Source organism: Oryzias latipes, chromosome 18, assembly GCF_002234675.1.
Source record: "Oryzias latipes chromosome 18, ASM223467v1".
In the NCBI taxonomy this organism is placed as follows: domain Eukaryota; kingdom Metazoa; phylum Chordata; class Actinopteri; order Beloniformes; family Adrianichthyidae; genus Oryzias; species Oryzias latipes.
Window position 1 is genome coordinate 22,950,165 of NC_019876.2, and position 22,263 is coordinate 22,972,427.

The 22,263-nt window shown below is 41.6% G+C and overlaps 2 protein-coding genes across 2 annotated transcripts in view; one reads left to right on the forward strand and one right to left on the reverse strand.

Annotated features, from left to right (window-relative positions):
* The window catches only part of LOC111949236 (C-type mannose receptor 2-like), a 35,618-nt gene extending 23,341 nt beyond the window's left edge, over positions 1–12,277 (forward strand). The window contains exon 4 of the mRNA XM_023965939.1: positions 11,949–12,277. Within this exon, the coding sequence (XP_023821707.1) occupies positions 11,949–12,277 (329 nt within the window). The remainder of the gene's footprint in view (positions 1–11,948) is intronic.
* A 2,527-nt stretch (positions 12,278–14,804) lies between these two features.
* Positions 14,805–18,791, reverse strand: LOC111949237 (uncharacterized protein K02A2.6-like). The gene is given in 6 exon segments (XM_023965941.1): positions 14,805–15,645; positions 15,648–16,145; positions 16,258–16,460; positions 16,462–17,130; positions 17,132–17,558; positions 18,443–18,791. Coding segments are annotated over 6 exon segments (2,877 nt in total). The 3' UTR covers positions 14,805–14,914.
* Positions 18,792–22,263: the final 3,472 nt, after the last annotated feature.

Here is a 22,263-nt window from a genome sequence, read left to right on the forward strand (position 1 = left end):
TGAGGCCAGGCGTGATCACCGGAGTGAGTATAACGGACTGGCGTAGTATGCTGGGATGGATCTCCTTAAGAAGGTCTGCCAGGTGATGAGATGATGCAGGTCAGCTGGTTCCAATGAAGGAGCAGGGAGGGGAGGAGTAGCAGCCGGAGGAACCGTGACAGTGTCACTTACATTAGCCTTACAAACACTTTGCCACACACACAACAATGGTATGTTCCATTTTTATGATGTCCCTTCAGACCAAATGAATGTTTGTTCTGAACTTCTCTTGAAATAAGGTCCAACATGGAATGCACATATTTTTCCATGATGTGTCTGAACTGACCAAATTGAATGTGGGTTCATTACACATCTCATAAAAATTGTGTTTTTGGTGTTTTAACAAGTTCTTGTGGCATTTTTTTATGAAGGACATATAATAAGAAAATTTAACTTAAAATTGCATTCCTGACCTTTTTTTCCGTTTGAATCATGGTGGATCCGGAGCAGATGTTGGAGTTGTGATGTAGTAGGTGGGCCACAAGCTCCCTGCTCCGCTCGATTTTGATTTATCCTCTAGTACAGTGTTTTTCAAGCTTTTATGAGCCACAGCACATTTTAACCTTGACAAAATTCCTACGGCACACCAGCATCCAAATATTAAAAAAAAGGAGAAAATCATAGTCTGTATTGATCTACAGCCCCTACGCAATCTCTCTATCTTTTTTGTGATAATTGTGGCAGAAAAAGCTGGAAGTTGCAGCTGTTTTTTTCTAAAAGATGTAACAAAAGTTAAGTTAAAAGATTAAAAAACTCTTTGATGTGTGTTCATTGTTGTTTCAAGACGTTAAAGAGGAGAGACACGCTGTTACTTTAACCCAATGCATCATGGGAGATGTGGTGCAGGCACAGACAGACTAGCGTCTCTGAGCTTCATTGTTTTGTTCACTTGTTCAACGGTCACATACCAGATTCTGTGGAAAGCTACACCGCTAAAGACGAGCTTTAGCTGGTGTTTTTGTTAGAACTGAGAGACTTTATGAGCAGAAACAGAACAAGGAAGTGAATACTTTAACCACTTCTGATTGGTCAGACTGATGACATGTGATTAAGCCTCCAAGAATGATTGGTGGAGACAGTTAAAGGGGCGGGACTTTTCCGAAAACCGCTTTAGTTGCAGCTAAATCTCAGTACTGTCATTCTTATCAAAATGTCTTTAATAGAATCATATAAACACAAAGAAAAAAGTATTTTATGATTTTTCATATTCCTAACTACTCAGTGTTTTATCAGGGCCTGTTTGGATGAACACAGAGCTGATATCCTGGGGCCAGTTGTTCAAAGGTAAGCTGATCGGATTTTGGTGATCGGATTGGATCAAATCTTGAAAATGGGTTGTTCAAAAGGGAAAGAAGGAATCTGAAATCAGATTAGATCACAGAATCCAATCCTAGTTCTAATCTGGATCAAACCTTCAGTTTAAGTTGTTCAAAACTTGTCAGTAGGATTTGGATAACTTTGATCCAAAAAAAACTGGATTATCCTGATCCCAACAGGGGGTAGGATTTAAAGGTGGATTCCAGGAGGGAAACGTAGAAAAACTTTAAAATTGGTCAAATAATACATTTGTTTCATTTAGTCTTTATACTTTTATTTATATTTTGAACTTGAATTGTGTAACCGTTGTAACAGTGATGAAGTAGATACAGTAGACATAGGCTACCAGTTAAGCTATTCAGTAAAGTAAAAACAACCAAAGCAGAACTGCAGATCCGCCTCCTAAAAGCAGAGCTTGGAAATGCTGGTCTCTCCTCCTCAGATTGAAAAACTCCCTGAACATTCTTGTTAACTATTGGACATTTAGCCATTTTATTTAAGACGTTTTCAAAATATCCACAATGTGTTTGTTAATGTATATTTGTTTTTTTATTTTTTGTGACTCAGATAAGGGGTCATAAAAGAAATTATGAATGGAAGTGGATAATTGTTATTTTTGTGTTTTGTCTCAGAATAACAAACTCTTACAGTGACCCCATATTGGCTCTTCTACCTGTTCTTTACATAGCTGGTAGCCCGTGTTGTGATATGTTGTCCCATTTAGAGCACAGGTAATCTGGATTTGGTAATCTTGAAAACTGTGTATCTGGATCAGGGTGATCCAGTCCAATGTTGCTTTGAAAAAACGGAATAAAAGTAAGACGGATTACCTGATCCTGCACAGGAAAAAATGTGATTTCCAAACCCGGATCATTTTGATCCAGATTAAACTTTTTGAACAACTGGCCCCTGGAGATGGTAAATGTTTTTAGATCAGTTAATGAGGGCAATTTCCCACGGAACACTTGACCATCTCCCACGGCACACCAGTGGCACACTGGTTGAAAAACACTGGTCTAGAGGACTGGATCAGGGTTGTCCAAATCCAGGCCTCGAGGGCTGGCATCTATCATCTGATTTAAAACTATACAGGTATAAATGTTTGTGTGTAATGTTTTTTCCACACGGAATTTGCATTTCTGTAAATAAACAGGGTTTCCTTTACACCTTTGAAAAGCATCTGTGTCATGGAGGTAACAACTGATCCATTAGATGATGCTGCTGGTATCAGTTACTTCAAGTAAATGCTTCAAAATAAAATGCCCTAAGTCATGTCTCCTTTTTTAAAGGTAAACAGTACATTGTTTTCTATTGTATATGGAAAATATATATTTTAACCCTTGTGCTATCTTAGATGACCCCACCCTCGCATTGACGTGTTCTCCCTACCATGACAAAGGTGGATAAAGGTGGAAAGATTTCATATTATCCATGGACACCAGTGAAGATCCAAAATCATTGAAGAAAAAAGGTCCAGAGCACTGTCTAGTGGGTCTAGATGACCCAACTCCCAATGTTAAAGTGCCTACGATAGCACAAGGGATACCCATAGTTTTAGATGCTTAGTGGAGGAATAAATCAAATCAGAGAATGTGAGTCATCCAGATGTCTTTAAAATCAGCAATAAAGCCATCAGGCTCAGAATCCTTAAATGTTATCCGTAAGCCTCTTGTAGTTCAGATGCAGAGACCAGTGAGTCTGAGTTTGAAACTCCGCCCTTATTTAATCTGTGTAGATTTTAAATATTGACATATAAATTAATGCTCTGCTCTGGCGGATTATTCTTTAATCAGTTCTTTAAATGTCTAATTTATTTTATCTTGATCATGTCTGGCACACTGAAAAAAAGGAGACAACCGTCTCTTGGATTAATCTAAGCATATCTGGTGCATTTAAAACAATTTCTACATGTTTTCGAGTGAAATGTGACTGTATAATGTATAATCTACATGAAATGAAGAGATTACACATGGATTTGTTCACATCACTTTGGAATGAAGCAACTCGGTTATGTTGCAATACTAATTATCGGGATACCGCACGGGATTTCATCTCGCGCGCTAAGGATTGTTGGAAAAAGAAGGCAACCATCTCAGTCAAATCCGATGCCTCGTGGTACGATACGTCACACCGCAACTTTCCCGGTAAGTCTTGAATTTCTAAATGAATTGTGACAAAATCTGAGTCAAATGTAGCTTAATGTCTCAGGAGTGACTACATAACGTTAACGTTGAAATAAGATGACGTTATCACTCTGTTTTATTTGAATTTGTCTTTTGAGCTGGAGCGGACTTAAGAATCTTTCACCTGGATTTTCAGGAAGCTTGAAAATGTGATGAGCAGCATCTACAGCTGAACTTGTGAACAATTTGTGGATTTATAAAGAAAAGCCTTGTGTAAACTGTTTGTAGAGCTTAACATAAAAAAAATAATAATAAAATCAGCCCCTCTGCAGTGTGACACCGAACAGTAGAATGGTTGAGGGCTGAGCCTCTGGGCCAGACTTCCACATTAATGTACATATGCTCTTTGCTTTAGATGGAAATCTGATGGAAAATTTTACGTTGGGTCAAACAACAACTGTTTTCGTTTGTCAAGCTGCATTAGGAAGCATTCAGAAACAAAGGTCTCTGTGTTAGAATTTATGTACATTCTCATATGCAAATTTGATCTACATCAGGGTCATTTTTCCTTGAATGGTCTGCGTCCTTTGACAAGTCGGAAAGAAACCAAAGGTCACAAACTACTTTGTAACTGTCAAACCTGTTAGACCAGACTTTCTAGATCCACTCCAATACAAATTGTATTTTTGGTGTTTTTAGTTTGTTTTCAAGGCATTTTTCTCGTGATGGAAGACATATATCAAATTTTAGATGAGTATTTCTTTATTCAAAATCGATGTGAATCAGGAATAAACAAAAAAAAACACCACTGAAAAAAGTGTGAAGCTGTGACACAGAACCTGCAACGGTAAGCCACAAGCTCCTTGCTCCTTTCTCCTCTCCATTCTGATGTATCCACTTGCAGACAAATGGATCTAAGAACCGTAAATTCTGGATTGTAAACTGCTACTTTTGTCACACGCTTTCAGCCCTGCGGTTTATTCAATGATGCAGCTAATCTATGCATTTTTTTTCCTTTTTTTAATGCATTTTTTCCAACGACCACTAAGGGCGCTCGAGCAGAAAGGGTGTGAGTGAGACAGGGAGGATATGGTATATGTGTCGAAGAAGACGCAAGTTTAATGTAAATTCCCGCTTTGTGAAAGAATGGCACCAACAGACCCTCATCATGTAAAATGCAAGAAGAAATGCATTTGTCGCAGCTTTCAAGTGATTTATATTTTATATGTTGACAACTAATGTTCAGATTTATTTTTAGAGATTTCTTATAATAAAATTTTGAAGCTACTTGTGTATTTCTTTCTTTAACACGCTTTGCTTCATCATCTGGACAATAATGAGCGGTAGGAGTTGCACATTGACGCTTTGATTATTTTATCATGACGATCACCATGTGATCCTACAGTGCTGGCTCCGCACTTGAACTTGTAGTCATGACAACACGCAGCACCACATAAAAAATTGTCCGATTTTTGTGAAAAAGTGATCTAAACTGAACAAAAAACAAGAACAAAGTGCTAAAACTGATTAAAAAAAATATTTTTTTGTAAGTGACCATGGTATGAGCGGGTTAATGGCCTTCAAAGTGTGGGTGTTACGGTGCCTCTGTCAGCTCCCCCCTCCCCCCCCTGAGTACTTCTGGGTTTCAGCATCTGGGTCTGCCACGTATTTGACGTCATGACAGAACGAACTGGCCATCACGTTCATCAGTGTTCAATGCGTTTAAACTCAAGAGCCCGCCGCTAGAAGACAGACCGGGGGAGGGTCCATCTGTCACTCAGGAAAATAACTTCCTCTACGTTCCTGTCAAGCTATGCCACCAGTCCCAGACTCATGAATGTCAGGCTCTCATTGATTCTGGAGCAGAACAAAGCTTTATTGACTCTCATTTCCAAGCTCAGCCTCCCCGTCAAACCTCTGGACCATCCGGTCAAAGCTGGGTTAGGCGGACAACTGCTAACTCGCATTGCTCATCGTACCAAGCCAGTCCAACTCATCACCTCCGGAAACCATCATGAATTCCTGCAATTTTACATCACCCAAACTCTCCAGTCTCCTGTTATCTTATGATTCCCTTGGTTACGTAATCACAATCCACAATTCAACTGGGCTAACTACCATATCACCAACTGGAGCACCCACTGTATAGCTAACTGTCTCCGCTCTGCCATTCCCTCGGTGCCCCCCATTCCTGATCTGGTTCCGGAAGAGATTGACCTCACCAAGGTACCCTCCTCAGCTCGTGTTCAGTAAAATTAAGGTGGGTGGTTTACCCCCTCACAGGCCCTATGACTGCTCCATCGAGCTATCAAGCGGAGCCCGCCTTTTCAATCTGTCCGGCCCGGAAAGACTCGCGATAGAGAAATATATACACAAATCCCTCTCTTCAGGTCACATTCGCCCTTCCTGTTCTCCTGTCGGTGCCGGCTTCTTCTTCGTACAGAAGAAAGACAAAACCCTGCAGCCCTGCATCGATAACCGGGAACTTAACCAGATCACTGTAAAAATAAATATTCTCTGCCTCTTATCAGCTCCGCCTTAGATTCTGTTCAGGATGCATGTTTTCCAAGTAAGATCTAGGGAACACGTACCATCTTGTTCGCATGCGTGAGGGGGATGAATGGAAAACTGCCTTCAAACCCCTCTAGGGCATTTCGAATACCTAGTGATGCCCTTTGGGCTCACTAACGCCCCAGCAGCGTTTCAGCACCTCGTTAACGATGTTCTCCGGGATTTTCTTAATAGATTTGTGTTTGTCTATCTTGACGACATTCTCATCTTTTCTCCAAATATAGAACAACACCCCTTCCATGTACGTCAGGTTCTAGAACATCTTCTAGAGAATCAACTTTTGTTAAAGCTGAAAAATGCGAGTTTCACATGTCCACAGATTCATTCCTAGGGTTCACTATCGAACCGGGTAATATTCGTCCTGACCCAGCCAAGGTTTCTGCGGTTTCTGATTGGGAACCACCAGAGTCTCGGAAGCAGTTACAACGCTTTTTTATTTTCGCAAATTTTTACCGCAGATTCATTCGTAATTAGTCCTCTCGCCGCACCTCTCACCCAACTCACTTCCATCAATAAACCTTTGGTTTGGAATCCCGAGGCCCAAGCCGCATTCGATAATCTCAAGAAAATGTTTCTCTCCGCTCCTATTCTTATTCAACCCAATCCTCAGCGTCAGTTCATTGTCGAGGTTGACGCCTCGGATACAGGGGCCGTCCTGTCCCAACGTGAGGAAGCCACCGGTAAACTCAAGCCATGCGCGTTCTTTTCACAAAAACTCTCCCCGGCAGAGCAAAATTATGACGTGGGTAACCGCGAACTTCTAGCGATTAAACTCGCGTTAGAAGAATGGCGTCACTGGCTTGAGGGTACAGAACAACCCTTTATTGTATGGACTGACCATAAGAATCTTGCCTATTTACGAACAGCCAAACGGCTAAATTCCCATCAAGCACGCTGGTGCCTCTTTTTCGACCGGTTCACATTCACCATCACCTATAGGCCGGGGAGTAGGAACGTTAAGCCCACTTTCTCGTGTTTTCAGCACCCACGACCACCAGGAGGCCGTTACCATCATTCCGTCCACCTGCGTCATAGGAAACCTTACATATGATATTGAGACGCGCGTTCTGCAGGCTCAACATGAAGAACCGGGTCATCCTCTTCCCCCCGCTAACAGTTTATACGTCCCTACCTCGTTTCGCTCGGTCGTCCTGGTTTGGGGCCACACCTCCTGTATTGCCTGCCACGGGGGGACCCAAAGAACACTCGATTTAATCAAGCGTAGGTTTTTCTGGCCGACCATGGAGCGGAATGTTAGGGAGTTCATTGCTGCTTGTACCATCTGTGCCAGGTCTAAATCTTCCAATGCGCCCCCGGCCGGACTGTTACATTCCATACCCATCGCCGAACGTCCATGGTCCCACCTCGCTTTAGACTTCGTTACTGGGTTACCTCCGTCTTCAGGTAACACCATTATTCTCACCATAGTTTATCGCTTCTCCAAAGCCGCTCAGTTTATCCCCTTGCCTAAGCTCCCCTCAGCCACGGAAATGGCCGAAATCCTGGTTCATCAAGTTTTTAGACACCACGGTATACCCCGGGACATCGTGTCCGTCCGGGGACCACAATTCATGTCCCAGGTCTGGAGGGCGTTCTGCTCTCCCCTGGGCACCACGGTTAGCCTAACCTCAGGTTATTATCCTCAATCCAATGGACAAGCAGAGCGAGCAAATCAAGAGCTGGAAGCTGCCCTCTGCTGTCTGGCCGCGCAAAACCGATCTGCTTGGTCCAAATTTCTGGTATGGATGGAGTATTCGCACAACAATCACCCTTCCTCCGCCACTGGTATGTCCCCCATTTGAAGCTTCACTCAGCTACTCACCTCCTCTGTTCCCCTCTCACGAGCTAGATCTGGGTGTACCCTCTGTACAACACCATCTGCGGCGCATCCCGCGTCTGGCGCCAAGACAAGGCTGCTCTCTTGTGCACCCGGGAGAGTAACTGCCGTTTGGCCAACCGTTACAGGAGAGCGGGTCCTGATTATCAACCGGGCCAGAAAGTCTGGCTGTCATCTCGGAACATTCCTCTCCAAGCTACTTCCTGCAAACTGGCACCCCGTTACATTGGCCCGTATGTCATCGAGAGGGTCATCAACCCTACGTGCGTCAGACTGCGGCTCCCGATGGCTCTCAAGGTACACCTGTCCTTCCATATCTCGCTCATTCTAGGAGACTCCCCTTTGCCCGCCGTCCGCTTCCCCACCACCCGCCCAGGCCATCGACGGCGCTCCTGCCTTCACAGTTAGTCGGATTTTGGACATTCGCCACCGGGGGTTTTCAGTATTTCAGTCAGACAACTCATGCAGTAGTAATAATATTTATTTTTCACATCTTTTAGTTTTCTTTCACATACTTTGTTGCTTTCACATTCTTTGACATTCACTTTCCTTTAAGTTAGCATTCACTTTCCTCAGAGTAAGCATTTCACATTCCTTCAAGTTAGCATACACTTTCCTCCGAGTAAGCATTTCACATTCCTTCAAGTTAGCATTCACTTTTCTCCGAGTAAGCATTTCACATTCCTTCAAGTTAGCATTTCACTTTCCTTTTACTTGCACTTCACTTTGCTTTCACTTTGCATTTCACTTGCTTTAATTTTGCATTTCACTTTGCATTTCACTTTGCATTTCACTTTGCATTTCACTTTCCTTTAGTTTGGCATAAAACTCCGTGCAATTCCAAGAGACAAATTTCCATAAACTTTTGGGTAATAACTACCCCTAACGGAGCTCACAGGTGGAAGCCGGGGAGGAGGGTGGGGCAAAGTACGCAGTGCTGCAGTAAAGAAGGATGAACAACTTACACACCTGGACTTAAATAGGATGCTGCACAGGTGAGTTGATTAACTGACCCACCCTAGGGGAGTGGCCTAAGTAAAAGCCTGCCTGAGTTGCCTGCCCGAAATGCTCCCAAGGTCGCTCACTTGGTGGACTGGGAGGGTTACGTCCAGAGGAGTGCTCGTGGATCTCTCGCTCCATCCAGAGGATCTTCTTCCAAGCTCTCCATATTAATCATAAATTACTAATAAATCTTTTCGAAGAACAAGCGGCTCTGAATACTTCCGGGTTTCAGCATCTGGGTCTGCCACGTCTTTGACGTCATGACAGTGCGTTTATTACTTTTTAACGTACTTCGCGTCGGATGGTTCAGGCTTCCACGTCGTGCGTTAAAAAGTAATAAACGCACACTTTGTTGGCCATTAACCCTTACTTAACAAATAACAGTAACAACTAACTATCTAACTAATGAACTTACTGTATAGGTGTTGTAGAATAAGTATGTGTGTCAGTGAGCTGCGTGTGTAAGAGGAAGTGGCCGGAGAAGAGCTGGAGTTAGTCAGAGAGCTCGCTTTTGCTTTGCATGCACTCTCCCCTCCCTTCGCTGTAACCGCTCCCTCCTCTTTCTTACACACGCAGCGCAAGGTTTCAGCACATACACATCCTCAATCTACAACACGGGTTTCAATGTGGACACATGTGGGTTGTAGATAGGTGCGGCTTTTGTATGTACAAAATGATTTATCGTTTAAAAATTTAATGGGTGCAGCTTATAATCAGATGCGCTCTATAGTCCGGAAATTACGACAGGTCTTTGTTTTCCTCATCTGTGCTGGAATCTAAATCTAAAATTTATGGTAGGATGGCTCTGATATTGCTCTCTATTGTTGTTGCACCAGTAATGTTAGATTGTGTATGTGGGGGGCAGTAAGCTAGCTGCAGAGTGTCTAAACAGATAGATGACGGGTAGTTGGGTCAGGTTTACTCCGCACCAGTTCCAGTTCCACCCACAACTCGGAGGGAAATTTCTATTAAACCACTGGTACGCTCCAGAAACTATATCCTAGAAATGAAAAAGGTTTGTTGATTTGGGTTAAAGATGTCAATCTTAATGAAAGACCAGTGGGAACACTTTGAAAATAGATCCAAACATTATCAGAGGGGGACTTTCCAATTTTACAATATTTGCTGAGCTGGTGTGAACTGCCCTCCTAAATATTTTCTTTTTGTAAATACAAAAACAAAAATACAAAAACAAATACAAAATTTGTAAAATAAATATTTTAATAAAATATTCTTTGTTTCTGATCAGGGTTTTATTTACACCACATTTATTTAAGTATCATAGAATCATAAATCCAGTTTTTAAACTATTCTCATATTTGTCTCAGCAGTTTCAGAAGTAGCAGAGCAAAGATGAAGCTGAGTTTGTTCCTGTTCATCCTTGTTGGTGAGTTGGCCGTCAGCTGCTCTCTGATCATCTCCTTTTCTTTGGCAGTCACAGTGAAACAGAAAAAGTCTCATTTAGAAGAAGAAATTTGAATTTGATCAGATTGTTCAGAAGCAGATTTTTGTTTTTCTCTCAGGTCCTTGTTGCGTCATGACAAACCAGCTTCTCCAGTATCACTTCATTAATGAAAACAAGAGTTGGGATCAAGCCCGGCTCTACTGCAAAGACAACAATCACACTGACCTGGCCACAGTGAGCAGCATGGCAGACATGAACAGACTCAGGCAGCATTTAGGAAACAGGAACACTTGGATTGGTCTGTACAGAGAAGCTAATGGCAGCAGAATGTGGCAATGGTCTCAGCCTGATGTGAAGTTCAATGAAAGCCAAAAGGATGAATGGTATACAAACGAACCAAATGATGTGAATACAGAGAACTGTGGGACTTTATGGACCGACAAAAAGTGGGCGGACCTGTCCTGCGACAGAAAACAACCTTTTATCTGCTATGATGGTGAGAATGTGCAAGTGTCACTTCTAATGTAAAGCACTAAGAAGCTTGTAAATATTGGAAACTTCTTCCATTCTTTATAAAAACCTTTTTGACAGAATTTGACAAGATTTTGAGAATATTTTTTGCTTCCACAGAAACAAACTCATCTCATGTTGTTTACGTTGAAGAGAGTCTGAACTGGACTGATGCTCAGAGCTTCTGCAGGAACCGTCACACAGACCTGATTAGTGGACCACAGCAGATAAAAAAACTGGATTGGGGGATGATGAATGCATTAGTCCATAAGTCCCAGGGTGGTTTCATTTTCATCGGCCTGTTTAGAGACGCCTGGCAGTGGTCTGATGGGAGCAGCTTTTCCTTCAGGTTCTGGAATCTGCAGTATGATGATGAGAAAAACAACAGGAGTTGTGCCATGATGAATGAGGGAGGAAGGTGGAGTTCTGAGAATTGTAATAAAGAACATCCCTTCATCTGCTATGATGGTGAAAGGAGTTTGAAAGTGACAGATCAGTGGAGGAAGTTCAGCCGATGTCTGTGCATGTTGAACGGGCCTCCTCTTTGTTTTTTAAATCTTTGTTTATTCTCTTGATAAAATTTAGAGTTTAGTGGATTTTTGATTCTCTGTCATGTAATTTGTTTTATTAGGTCTATTATGTCTAATTGTTTTTCCTCTTTTTATTTGGGGAATTGATCTGTTCTAAATGTTAATTTCTTGAATCTTCATTTTTTCTTTTACTGCCCAGAATTAAAGACAGTTTTTTAAAGGGTAATACGTTTACGAACAGTCTCTTTTTGTCTTTCGCTCAGTCAGTTTTAGGACACATCTTTAACTTATACATTTTTTACGTTTCAAAAAGAGTTGGCAATCAGATGAAGACTGATTTGCTTTAGAGTACAAAATTAGGATTCTGTCTGAAGTCTTAACTTTTTCTCCTCTTCGTCTTAACACAATTCTTTTTTTGTCAGTGATTAACAACCCAACACTTTGTGTCAAACTTTTATCCTCAAATTGCAACTGTCAAAGTGAAACTGCATCTTTACTTTTTGAAAAAATATTTGTTGTGTTTTTTAAACATCATTTTTGCAGTCAAAATCTTTGAAATTACTCACAGTTTCTGTTTTTTTTTTTTCGTTTATCATATGTTCGTTCACTAACAGATCATGTGATCCTGATCAAAGAGAACAGAACCTGGGAGGAGGCCTTATACTACTGCAGACATCACCACCATGACCTGGTCACCATCACTAACCCAGAGGACCAAATTTGGGTCCAGGAGAAAACCAAGAATGCCTCCTCTCCCTTTGTGTGGACTGGACTGCGCTACACCTGCTCTCTGGGGTTCTGGTTCTGGGTCAGTGACGAGGTGGTCCACTATAAGAACTGGGCTTCACCTGGACAGGTGAATGAGTGTGACATGTCAGGAGCCATGGAGACAGGAGGAGAACACAAGTGGTTTGATTCTTCACATGTGCATTACATACAATGAATCGAAATTCTGTTTCTTACTCTCTCATGTCTGTTCAAGAGAAGAAAAAAAATAAAAATAAATTAACATAAATAAGTGAAAGGAATGAAAAGAAAGATTATTTTACAAAAGGTAATACTTTTGTTCTCTGCTTGCATTTTACCTTTATTTTGTGGTTTGCAGCTAAAAAATGCAATAGAAAATGCGCAACTGTAACTGTGTTTGGTGAATATGCAGTAGTTTAAGTCAACTGCAAACTTTGCAGTGATGTTAGAAGTTTGTAGAAGACTCATGTGACAGGTTTCCTGTTTTTTGCTCAACAGGATACAACTGAGAGTAGGATACTGGGACCCCATGTGTTTGACCAGGGATCTGCATGTCACCAAGTTTTCTTTATTTTCTGTTTACAATGTACAGATTCTGCTGCAGTCATCAATAAAAAGGGAAGCAATCGGCAGATGTTCGGGTCCAGACTCTCTTCATTTGTCCAGCAGAACAAGAACACAACGCAGATTTCTTTGGGTCCACGGATGAGCATCACAAACTAAATTGCAATCAGGCAGATACGCGCCTGTTACACTTACAAAGAGAAAACCCCACTTTGAGGGCGTGGTTTGACAGAATAACTGAAGTTGTGTTTGTAAATCAAGTTACTTGTTAAGAAAATGTATTTCCATACTCATCATTTTATTTTTCTTTCAAACACATTGAAAATAAAGACAAAAGTTTAAAATAGACAGATAAAACAAGACAGTGGGCTTACAAAAAGGAGTGGGTTCAAGAGAAATCTTGTGTGATCCCACTCCTTGTCTACAACATCTGATGATCTGCATATTTCTATTGACAGTTTTGTTCAAAACATTCACATTACACTATGTATGGCACCTATGTAGAAGTGACATTTTTGTTTTTATTGATCATTTTTGTTTAGTCAATGTCTTTGAATGTGTTAGTTAGTCCTATTATTGTACCAAATCATAGTTTGTCTGCATCCACTCATAGTAGCTTCAAAACAACCCCAGCTCTGACTTCAGCTCCCTGGGAACCCAAGACTGCAGACATGCAGCTGTGAGGAGCTGAACTCTTGTGTGTCCAAAACGGTATAACTGACTGGGATTTTCAAAAGCACTTTCGGTGTTCTCAGATTGAATGTAACCATTGTCTGTCCACTCTTCGTTTGCAAGTAAAATTTCAAAGAGTCTTTGACTCTTGACTCTATTTGACTCTTTTTGTATGTCTGGAAAACTGAGTTAAAAGCATTTCTTCACAGTTAGTTTTCAGAAAAAGTTTTCTGACATAACTTAATCCTTCAAGCAGGATTGAAAATATCCAGACTCAGCTGGAACCCCTGGAATTCATCAGGAATAAAATTCTGAGCAGATCACTTTGGTTTTATCTAGGTTCAAAGATAATTTATTGTAATCCATCCATGATTTTATTTTGTCGAACTCTGTGTTTACCACATTCACAAGTTCCCTATGATTGTTTGTAGAATGAATATATTTGTGTCAACAGCAAATAATATGAGTTTAAAAATGTTTTGAAACATTGAATTGTATCATTTATGTAAATATTAAATAGCAGTGGACACAGAATTGATTCTTGTGGAACACCAAAACTAATGTCTTTGGATTCTGATTAGAGGTTTAGAGATACTATTTTTTCACCACTGTCATACCGATATCCTCACAATCATTTGTTAAAAACCAAGGGTATTTGGCAAATTAGTTCTTGAATTTATGAATTGGACAGTTCTTATTGCAAAGGGAGCTAAATATTTCTAAGAAAAAAAAAAAGAAAAAGAAAACATTTATAAGCAATTTTTTTTCATGTCCTAACCTTTCATAGACTGGTTATTTTATTATTCACCTGTGTCCCATCAGTCCTGTTTGCATAATGTCTTGGAAGATTAGGAAAAAAGATAAGACTGGGAGACGATAAAAAGAGGCACATGTCAGCATGTCAGATCAGAAAACTAAAGATTGTCGGGCTGTGGTTTCCCGGTGATGGCGATTGCGCAACTCTTCAGGACGTGCGTGGGGAGGGAAATCACTGCGCATGACAAGCACTCTTTGCTCTGAAACTTTTACTCGTCTTGAGCAGGTAAGTACAGATGATGTTTATTTACAGCAACAGGGTTGCAATATTTGCTCAGGCTCTTGCTCGGCACAGAACAGCGGAGAGACTTGTCCATGCGATGAGCGTGAGCACCAACTGAAAACTCTTCACGTTACCCACAACTTAATCTGAACTCCAAGTATCGCGTTACTTCTTAACCAATAAGAATAGGCTGACAGGGGTTATCCTATGTTGAAGAAGCTGCCTTACAATATATTCCAGTATTTAATAAAATAACTAAATGAAAGTGTAGTGTTTTCAATGATGAGACGTTGTTGCTTTAGGATGGCTCTTTATTCCGCCATTAGTACAACTCTGTTACAACCAGAATGCAGCGTGTGCTTATCCTTAACAGTGTAACATTCACGGCCTTGCAATAAAATCAGACTTTAGTGTGATGAACAATAACTAGTCAATATGCCACATTACCTCCCCTTTTAACTGGGATACCTTAACAACATCAATTTCTGCAAAATAGACGAAACAGGTTTCTTACAGTCTGTCCTAAAGTCATTAATCTCAAAAAGAAATATTTTAATATCAAGTTTGAAATCTAAGGGGACGCTTTATTTCATGTTGTGAGCGTCTCAAAACCACTGGCTCAGGTGACTGGTTAGGAAAATCTCCCTTTTGTGGGGAACTTCCACAGCTTGTCTCCACTTCCAGACTTGCTTCTTCTGTCGAGACCACTTGGTCTGCCGCAGGTACAGCTCGCTCTCTTAGCTGAACTCCATGCCGTTTGTGAACTGTGCCAGAATCCCGCTCTCGGACTTCGTAGGAAACTGGACCAGTCTGTCGCACCACCATACCAGGAATCCAATTGTGACCCCCACTCACAGTGCTACGCAGATACACTGCATCTTCCACTTCAAACGAATGATCTGCAGCACTGTAATCATGGCAGTCTTTCTGGTGATATTGTCTCTTCCTCACCCGCTCCTTGGTGCACGGCTGCAGAAAATCCAGCCTGGTACAAATGTGTCTGCGCAGAAACAGATCAGCAGGGGACTGTCCCGTGGTGCAGTGAGGAGTGGATCTGTACTGCAACAAAAACAAGGAAATCTTATCATCAATGCACAGATGGGTGTGAGCCAGTCTCTTCATTCAGGCTTTAAAGGTCTGGACATATCGCTCCGCCAGACCATTTGATGCTGGGTGTCCTGGTGCACTTGTAGTGTGATGAATCCCATTCATTTTCACAAAAGTTTTGAACTCTGCTGATGTGAATGTAGTTGCATTGTCAGTCACAATTTGCTCTGGCAGTCCAAAAAAGAAAACAATCTCCTTAGTCTTGTGATGGTAGCCTCGGTGGTGATTTTTGACATGCAAAATATTTCCAACCACTTTGTGTGTGCATCGACCACTATCATGAACATGGCACTCATGAAAGGCCCAGCAAAGTCTATGTGCAGTCTTTTCCATGGTTCTCCAGGAAACTCCCATGGATGTAGGGGAACTTGGTGGGGTGTTGGTTTGTCCAACTGGCATGTCTCACATTCTCTGCAAAGACGCTCCACATCCAAATCAAGACCGGGCCACCATGCATATTTACGGGCTAAGGCTTTTGTCTTGACAATGCCTTGATGTCCTAAATGGATTTCTTTTAGGACTCTCCCTCCCAGCTTGGTAGGTATGACAACCCTTGTACCCCAAAGCACACAACCTTGTTCTGTTGAAAGTTCATTTTTCCTCATGCTGAATGGCTTTAAGTGTTCTTCCTGTTTCCCATGCAAACCTTCCATCACGTACTTGTAGACTCGTGACAATTCACCTGTCTGTACGAGTGGCTTGTGCCACCTGTTGTGCACTAAGTGGTGCCTCTTGGAGATGCTCTTCCAACAGTGAGTGAATTAGCGCTGAGGTTCCTGCTGTTCCATAATCACTAGTTTCTGGTAAGGGAACCCGGGAAAGTCCATCTGCATTGCTATGCTTTTTTGACTTGTGATAAACAATGTGGTAGTCATAAGCAGCGAGGATGATTGCCCACCGTTGGATGCGTGCAGCTGCCAAAGTTGGTAGACCTTTATGTTCACTGAACAGCGTCACCAGGGGGCGATGATCAGTCACCAGTGTAAAGTGGCGGCCACAAATACTGGTGAAATTTCTTCATACCATAAACCATTCCCAATGCTTCTTTTTCTATCTGAGAATATTTCTTCTCAGCTGGGCTTAACGTCCGAGAAGCGTAGGCCACAGGGCGTTCTTCTCCATTTTGCATTGTATGCTGGATGACTGCTCCGATACCATATGCTGAAGCATCACAGGCCAGAGTGAGTGGTAGGTTAAGGTCATAATGAGCTAGAACTCGGTCACTTGCAAGCAGTTCCTTGCATTTAAGGAAAGCAGTGTTTTGCTCCTCTGTCCATTTCCATGTCACGTTTGCTTGCAGCAGTTTGTACAATGGTGCTAACACTGTGCTTTGTTGCGGTACAAACCTCCCATAGTAATTGTATAATCCCAGGAACGCCTGTAACTCGCTGACATTGGTAGGGGCTGGAGCTTCTTGAATGGCTCTCACCTTCTCTTTTGAGGGTCTGACCCCATGCTCATCCAGTTCATGTCCCAAATACTCAATCGTTTTCCTGCCGAACGCACACTTTGAGCGTTTCACCCGCAGTCCATTATCCTGTAAGCGTTGTAGAACTTTTTGCAAGTTTGACATATGAGCCTCCTCTGTATTTCCTGTGACCAGCAGATCATCCAGGTAAACGACAACTGGTAAATCCTTCATCAGATTGTCCATAATACGCTGGAATGGCGGGTGCTGAGCTGATTCCAAAAGGAAGTCGATTATATACATATAGTCCTCTATGAGTGTTGATGGTCGTATATGTCTTTGAGTCATTGTCCAGTACAACCTGCTGACAGACTGCAGCCAAATCTATCTTGGAAAAGATTTTACCACCACTAAGGGTCGCCAACAGCTCCTCTAAACGTGGTAAGGGATAAGACTCAGTCTCTATTGCTTGGTTGACTGACACTTTGTAATCTCCGCATAACCGGAGTGATCCATCTTTTTTTTGTACGGGCACTATGGGTGTTGCCCATTCGCTATGCTTCACTGGAGAGATTATTTTAGCATCTTCCAGTCTTTTAAGTTCCCTTTCAACTCATTCTTTCATAGCAAATGTGAGTGGCCTGCTTTTACAAAATTTGGGCGGCACATCAGGTTTCACCACTATAGCTGCTTTTATGTATTAAAGCATGCCTAGCTCATCTGCAAAAACCTCTGAGTACTTTTCCAGCACCTCAGTGAGTGACTTACATGTGGGTGAAGTTAACGATTTATCTGCTGCCAGTTTAGACTGAACTCCTTAATCTCTGCCACACAAAGTTGATCCACCCCCTTTTACCTCTAACAAGGATAACTCTTTGGTCTCCTGTCCGTAGCTCACTGGTACTGTAATTTGACCTAAAACGGGGATGTGACCTCCATTGTAAGCCTTGAGTCTGACCTTTGCAGTCTGCAGTGGAAAATGTGAAAATTTCTCCTTGTACTTAACTTGTGGTATGACACTCCTGGCAGCTCCAGTATCTATTTCCATCTCTAACTCTGTGTTAGCCACATAAATGTCTCCTTATACAAGTCAATGTCATCATTTGTCACAGTCAGAATGCTAAACAGTCCTAGTTCAGCATCATCTTCCACTTCCACATGTTTTGTGTGGTGAAGTGTTTTTCCCTTGGCATTTTGTTTTTCTCTGCTCCCAGTTTGAGCTTTTGAGCGACATCCCTTCTTAATGTGCCCCATTTTCCCGCAGTTATGGCATTTGGCACCCTTAAAATAGCACTCATTTGCTGTGTGGTTTTTTCCGTTGCACCTGTAGCAGTTTCTTGTCTTGTGTCGGGTCTCCACCTTGTGGACATTGGCTGTTCTTGCACTCTCATGTCCAACTACCCGCAGCTGACGGGCTTCTCTGTCCGCTGTTTCCATATTTAAGGCAATTTCAAAAGCTTTGGTGAAAGTAAGGTCGGTTTCTGAGAGTAATCTTCGCTGTCAAGCCTCATTGTTTATTCCACTCACAAAACGATCACGCAGTGAGGAGTCCAGGTTGGCACCAAACTCACAATGGGCTGCACTCCTTTTCAACTCCGCCGCATACTCTGCCACCGGCTGCTCGTGCTTCTGATTACATCGGTTAAAACGAAATCTCTGTGCCACCAATATCGGCTTAGGCTCAAAATGTTCCTTTAATATTGTAAAACTCTCATCAAATGTCTTGTCCTTAGGTTTACTAGGCTGCACCAGATTCCTTAGAAGTCCGTAGGTGAATGCGCCCATAACTGTTAGCAGCGTTGCCACTCGTTTCTCGTCGGCTACATCGTTAGCTTCGAAAAATTGTTCGATCCGTTCCACATACGCCGACCATGGCTCACCGTCTGGCTTGAATTCATCAATTCTTCCAAATAGGGACATTGTGCTCACTAGCACCGACACCGAGTGTCTCTCCCTTTGGGGAGAGCCAATAGGTTTTTAATCCTCGTCGCCATTTGTAGTATCTTCATTGATAAGACATTGTTGGTTTAGGTTAGCTCTTTATTCCGCCATTATTACAACTCTGTTACAACCAGAATGCAGCGCGTGCTTATCCTTAACAGTGTAACATTCACGGCCTTACAATAAAATCAGACTTTAGTGTGATGAACAATAACTAGTCAATATGCCCCAGAAAGCAATTGTTTTTGTCCAATGTGGCAGAAGCAAAAGTTACAGAGGTCCAAAAAGACTGCTTTATGTTTCATCAAAAGATGGCAGCAGTGCTGAAGCCGCTTGCAAAAGCTCCTGTCGGTGAATCTGATCGGATTTTGGAAACTATGACCTCCATCATTAAGAAAGTCCTTGATGTATCAACATGGAGTAAAGCCATGCAAAACATTTTTCCCACTCCGACATTTCTCTTTTATAAAGAATGGCCTAGAACAGGGGTCGGGAACCTATGGCTCGCGAGCCATATATGGCTCTTTTGATGGTCACATGTGGCTCGCAGACAAATCTTTAATTTTACTTTTTTTCATTAGACCAGTCCTTGTCTGGCGCGATGCGATGCCAGAGGCGCGCAGTAGTAGCGGTGCTTGGAGAAAAAACTATCAGTTTACTATTATCTATTTCACAGAGTTTGTACCAGCTGGAAACCTGTGAATTGACGTGCCTAAAACTGCGCGCTCCCGTCTCTGAGAAAGAGCGCGCAGTTGCGGGGACGGGAGTGTGAGGAAGAAAGCAGAGGGTGAGGGTGGGGTTGTGGGGACAGGCAGCAGGTGAATCGCGCAGGGATTGTAATAACGTAAAACCCAATGCCCGTCACTCACTGCAGCGTGTGAGTGTGTGTTTGGCTCCGCGTCTGCATGTGAGCAGTCTTTCTCACATCTACAGAACATTCAGACCTAAGATCACGTTTAAAGTCTCAACGCCTGCATGAAGCAGAAACTCACCACGTATCAACCAGACTAGACCATCAACAAAACTACCACGAGAAATACTCATCATTTATTAGCAACAGCATAACAATGTTATTAAAAAGGATCCACAGACTTATTGTACTTTAAAAATGTGGAAATTACATCAAATGCACACATTCACTTATATATATATATATTTAGTTTTAAAAATATTGTCGCGGACTGAGTTTAACTTGGCTGTCGGGCCGCGTTAAAAGTTCTGGGGTTCATTGAAGGCATCAAGCAGAGATCTGATTGGCCCTCAGTTCTGTCGCTCAGCCTGTTGTTAGGGAGTTTGGACCAATGGGGTTCAGCTTTGGGCCGAATAAGGGAAATGGGAGGGCTGGAGCGGGAGGGGGGAATATAAAGTTGGGAGAAGCGCTCTCGTCTCGGCGGGAGAGATTCAGGAGTTTCTGAATTAATTGTACGGCGTTTGTTGCGGTCTACAGTAACCAGAATAAAGAACCCTAAAAGAGGTTAAGTCTCCGTGCCTCAGTGTGGGAAAGAGACACAACATTATTGTATGGCTCTTTTGAAATTACATTTAAAAATATGTGGCGTTTATGGCTCTCTCGGCCAAAAAGGTTCCCGACCCCTGGCCTAGAAAATATGAAAGCCAGAATAATTTTGACAAAATTAGATCTGTCAACTGTGAATTACTTGAAACTATGATTACATTTTAAAATGACATAATGCACTTGTGAAGAATTGTAAAAAATATCTGGTTGATAAGACAACACTCACAAAAAACCTGCCAAATCTGGCCCTTTTTGCAAAAAACTAGACCCTCCCTACCTGGGTATATCGTCAACCATTTTCATTTATTTTGTATTATGCAGAAAATACTATATGCATTAATGGTGATTGTTTCATAATGCAAAATTTGACTGGTAAAAAAATACATTTTTTACATCCAAGGATAAACACAAAACAGACCCAAATATGATCACCTACAGGTGGTGCTGGAGTTTCCCTTGAGCAGTTTTCATACAGTGAAATAAGAGAAAAGCTGACCTGCAATTCAGTGCATCATTCAAACCACGAGCAAACAACATCACAGAGAAGATGGTGCGCCGCACATTTGATTACAGGTGGAGGTGACGGCCTTACGGGCAGAAATCTGGTGTCGTGACAAAAGTTTGATGGTTCAATTCTCAGTGAGTCAGAGAAGTAAATGAGCACTGCTGAGGATCATCCTCAGTGAGTAACAAATATGCAAAGAATCTCCTGCTCAATAGTTGCTCCCCTGTGGCTGTTTTAAGGAGAAAGTGTGAGAGAACTGAGAAATTTAAATTAATTCTTTATAAGTGGCTAAACTCAGTGGAATATATTATATAATTGGTGTCTGATAGTGCAGCAGAGGGGCGATCAGAAGACTGCAGGCTTGATTCCCACCTTTCCCTCCAATGTCTCTGAGTCTCTGTGGGTAAGACACTGAAACCCATCTTGCCCCTGGTGGTAGGTCAGTGTCAGTTCAGCAGCAGATCCGTCATCAGTGTGTGACTGTGTGTGTGTGCATGGGTGAATGGGACTGTGACGGTAAAGCGCTTTCTGCATTCAAGGAAGGTAGAAAAGTGCTTTGCAAGCATACACCATTTACCACAATGTTGATGCTTACAAACTATTTTAGAAATATTGACAATTCCAAATAATTTCAGACTATTTTCTCAATGGAAACTAGATGAAAAGTCAAATTTTCTGTGTTGTAAAACCCCACCTCCTGCTTATCTGCATTCTGCATAAAAGCGGTAGGTCCTTATCCTTATATCAGCTGAAGAAGGATATGGACCTGAATCTAATGTCTGCAGACATAACATCGAAGAGAACTATAAACTGTTAAACCCAGAAGAACGGCTGTTTATCAGCAGAAGAAGAAAAGCCAACCTTGGACAATCGACAGATTATGGACCCCTTTTTATTTTCCCTTACAGTATTACTTTATTATATAAAAAATAAAAAATAAAAAAGGAAAACAACTGATTAACCACTTATTGAAAATGGTTCAATTGATCGATGTTTAATGATATTACTTCACTTGCTCCAAAAATTGATAAATTGATTCAAAAATACTTCCTAATGTAACAATTTTGCAGATGTTTTTAATTTTTGATACTTGATGATATTTTGCTATGAAATTCTCTGAAACAGTGTTGTGTATTTTACTGATTTAGTATTATTTTTTAATCATATGAATGACTTTTATAAGTAATATAATCTGCAAATATTTGAGATAACTGATTTGCATTTGCCATGTTGATTTCTGAAATAGTTATTTCCACATAATAATTAAGTAATTCATCTTTGTCATGTTCTTTATTGATACTTAATAATACTTAATTCTGTCTGATAAAAGCTTGGAACCGGATATTGATAAATCATAATAATAAAATGGTTACAGTAAAACAGGGGTGGGATTAAATAAATTTGCTCACACCCAAGTTTGCTTCCTTCCA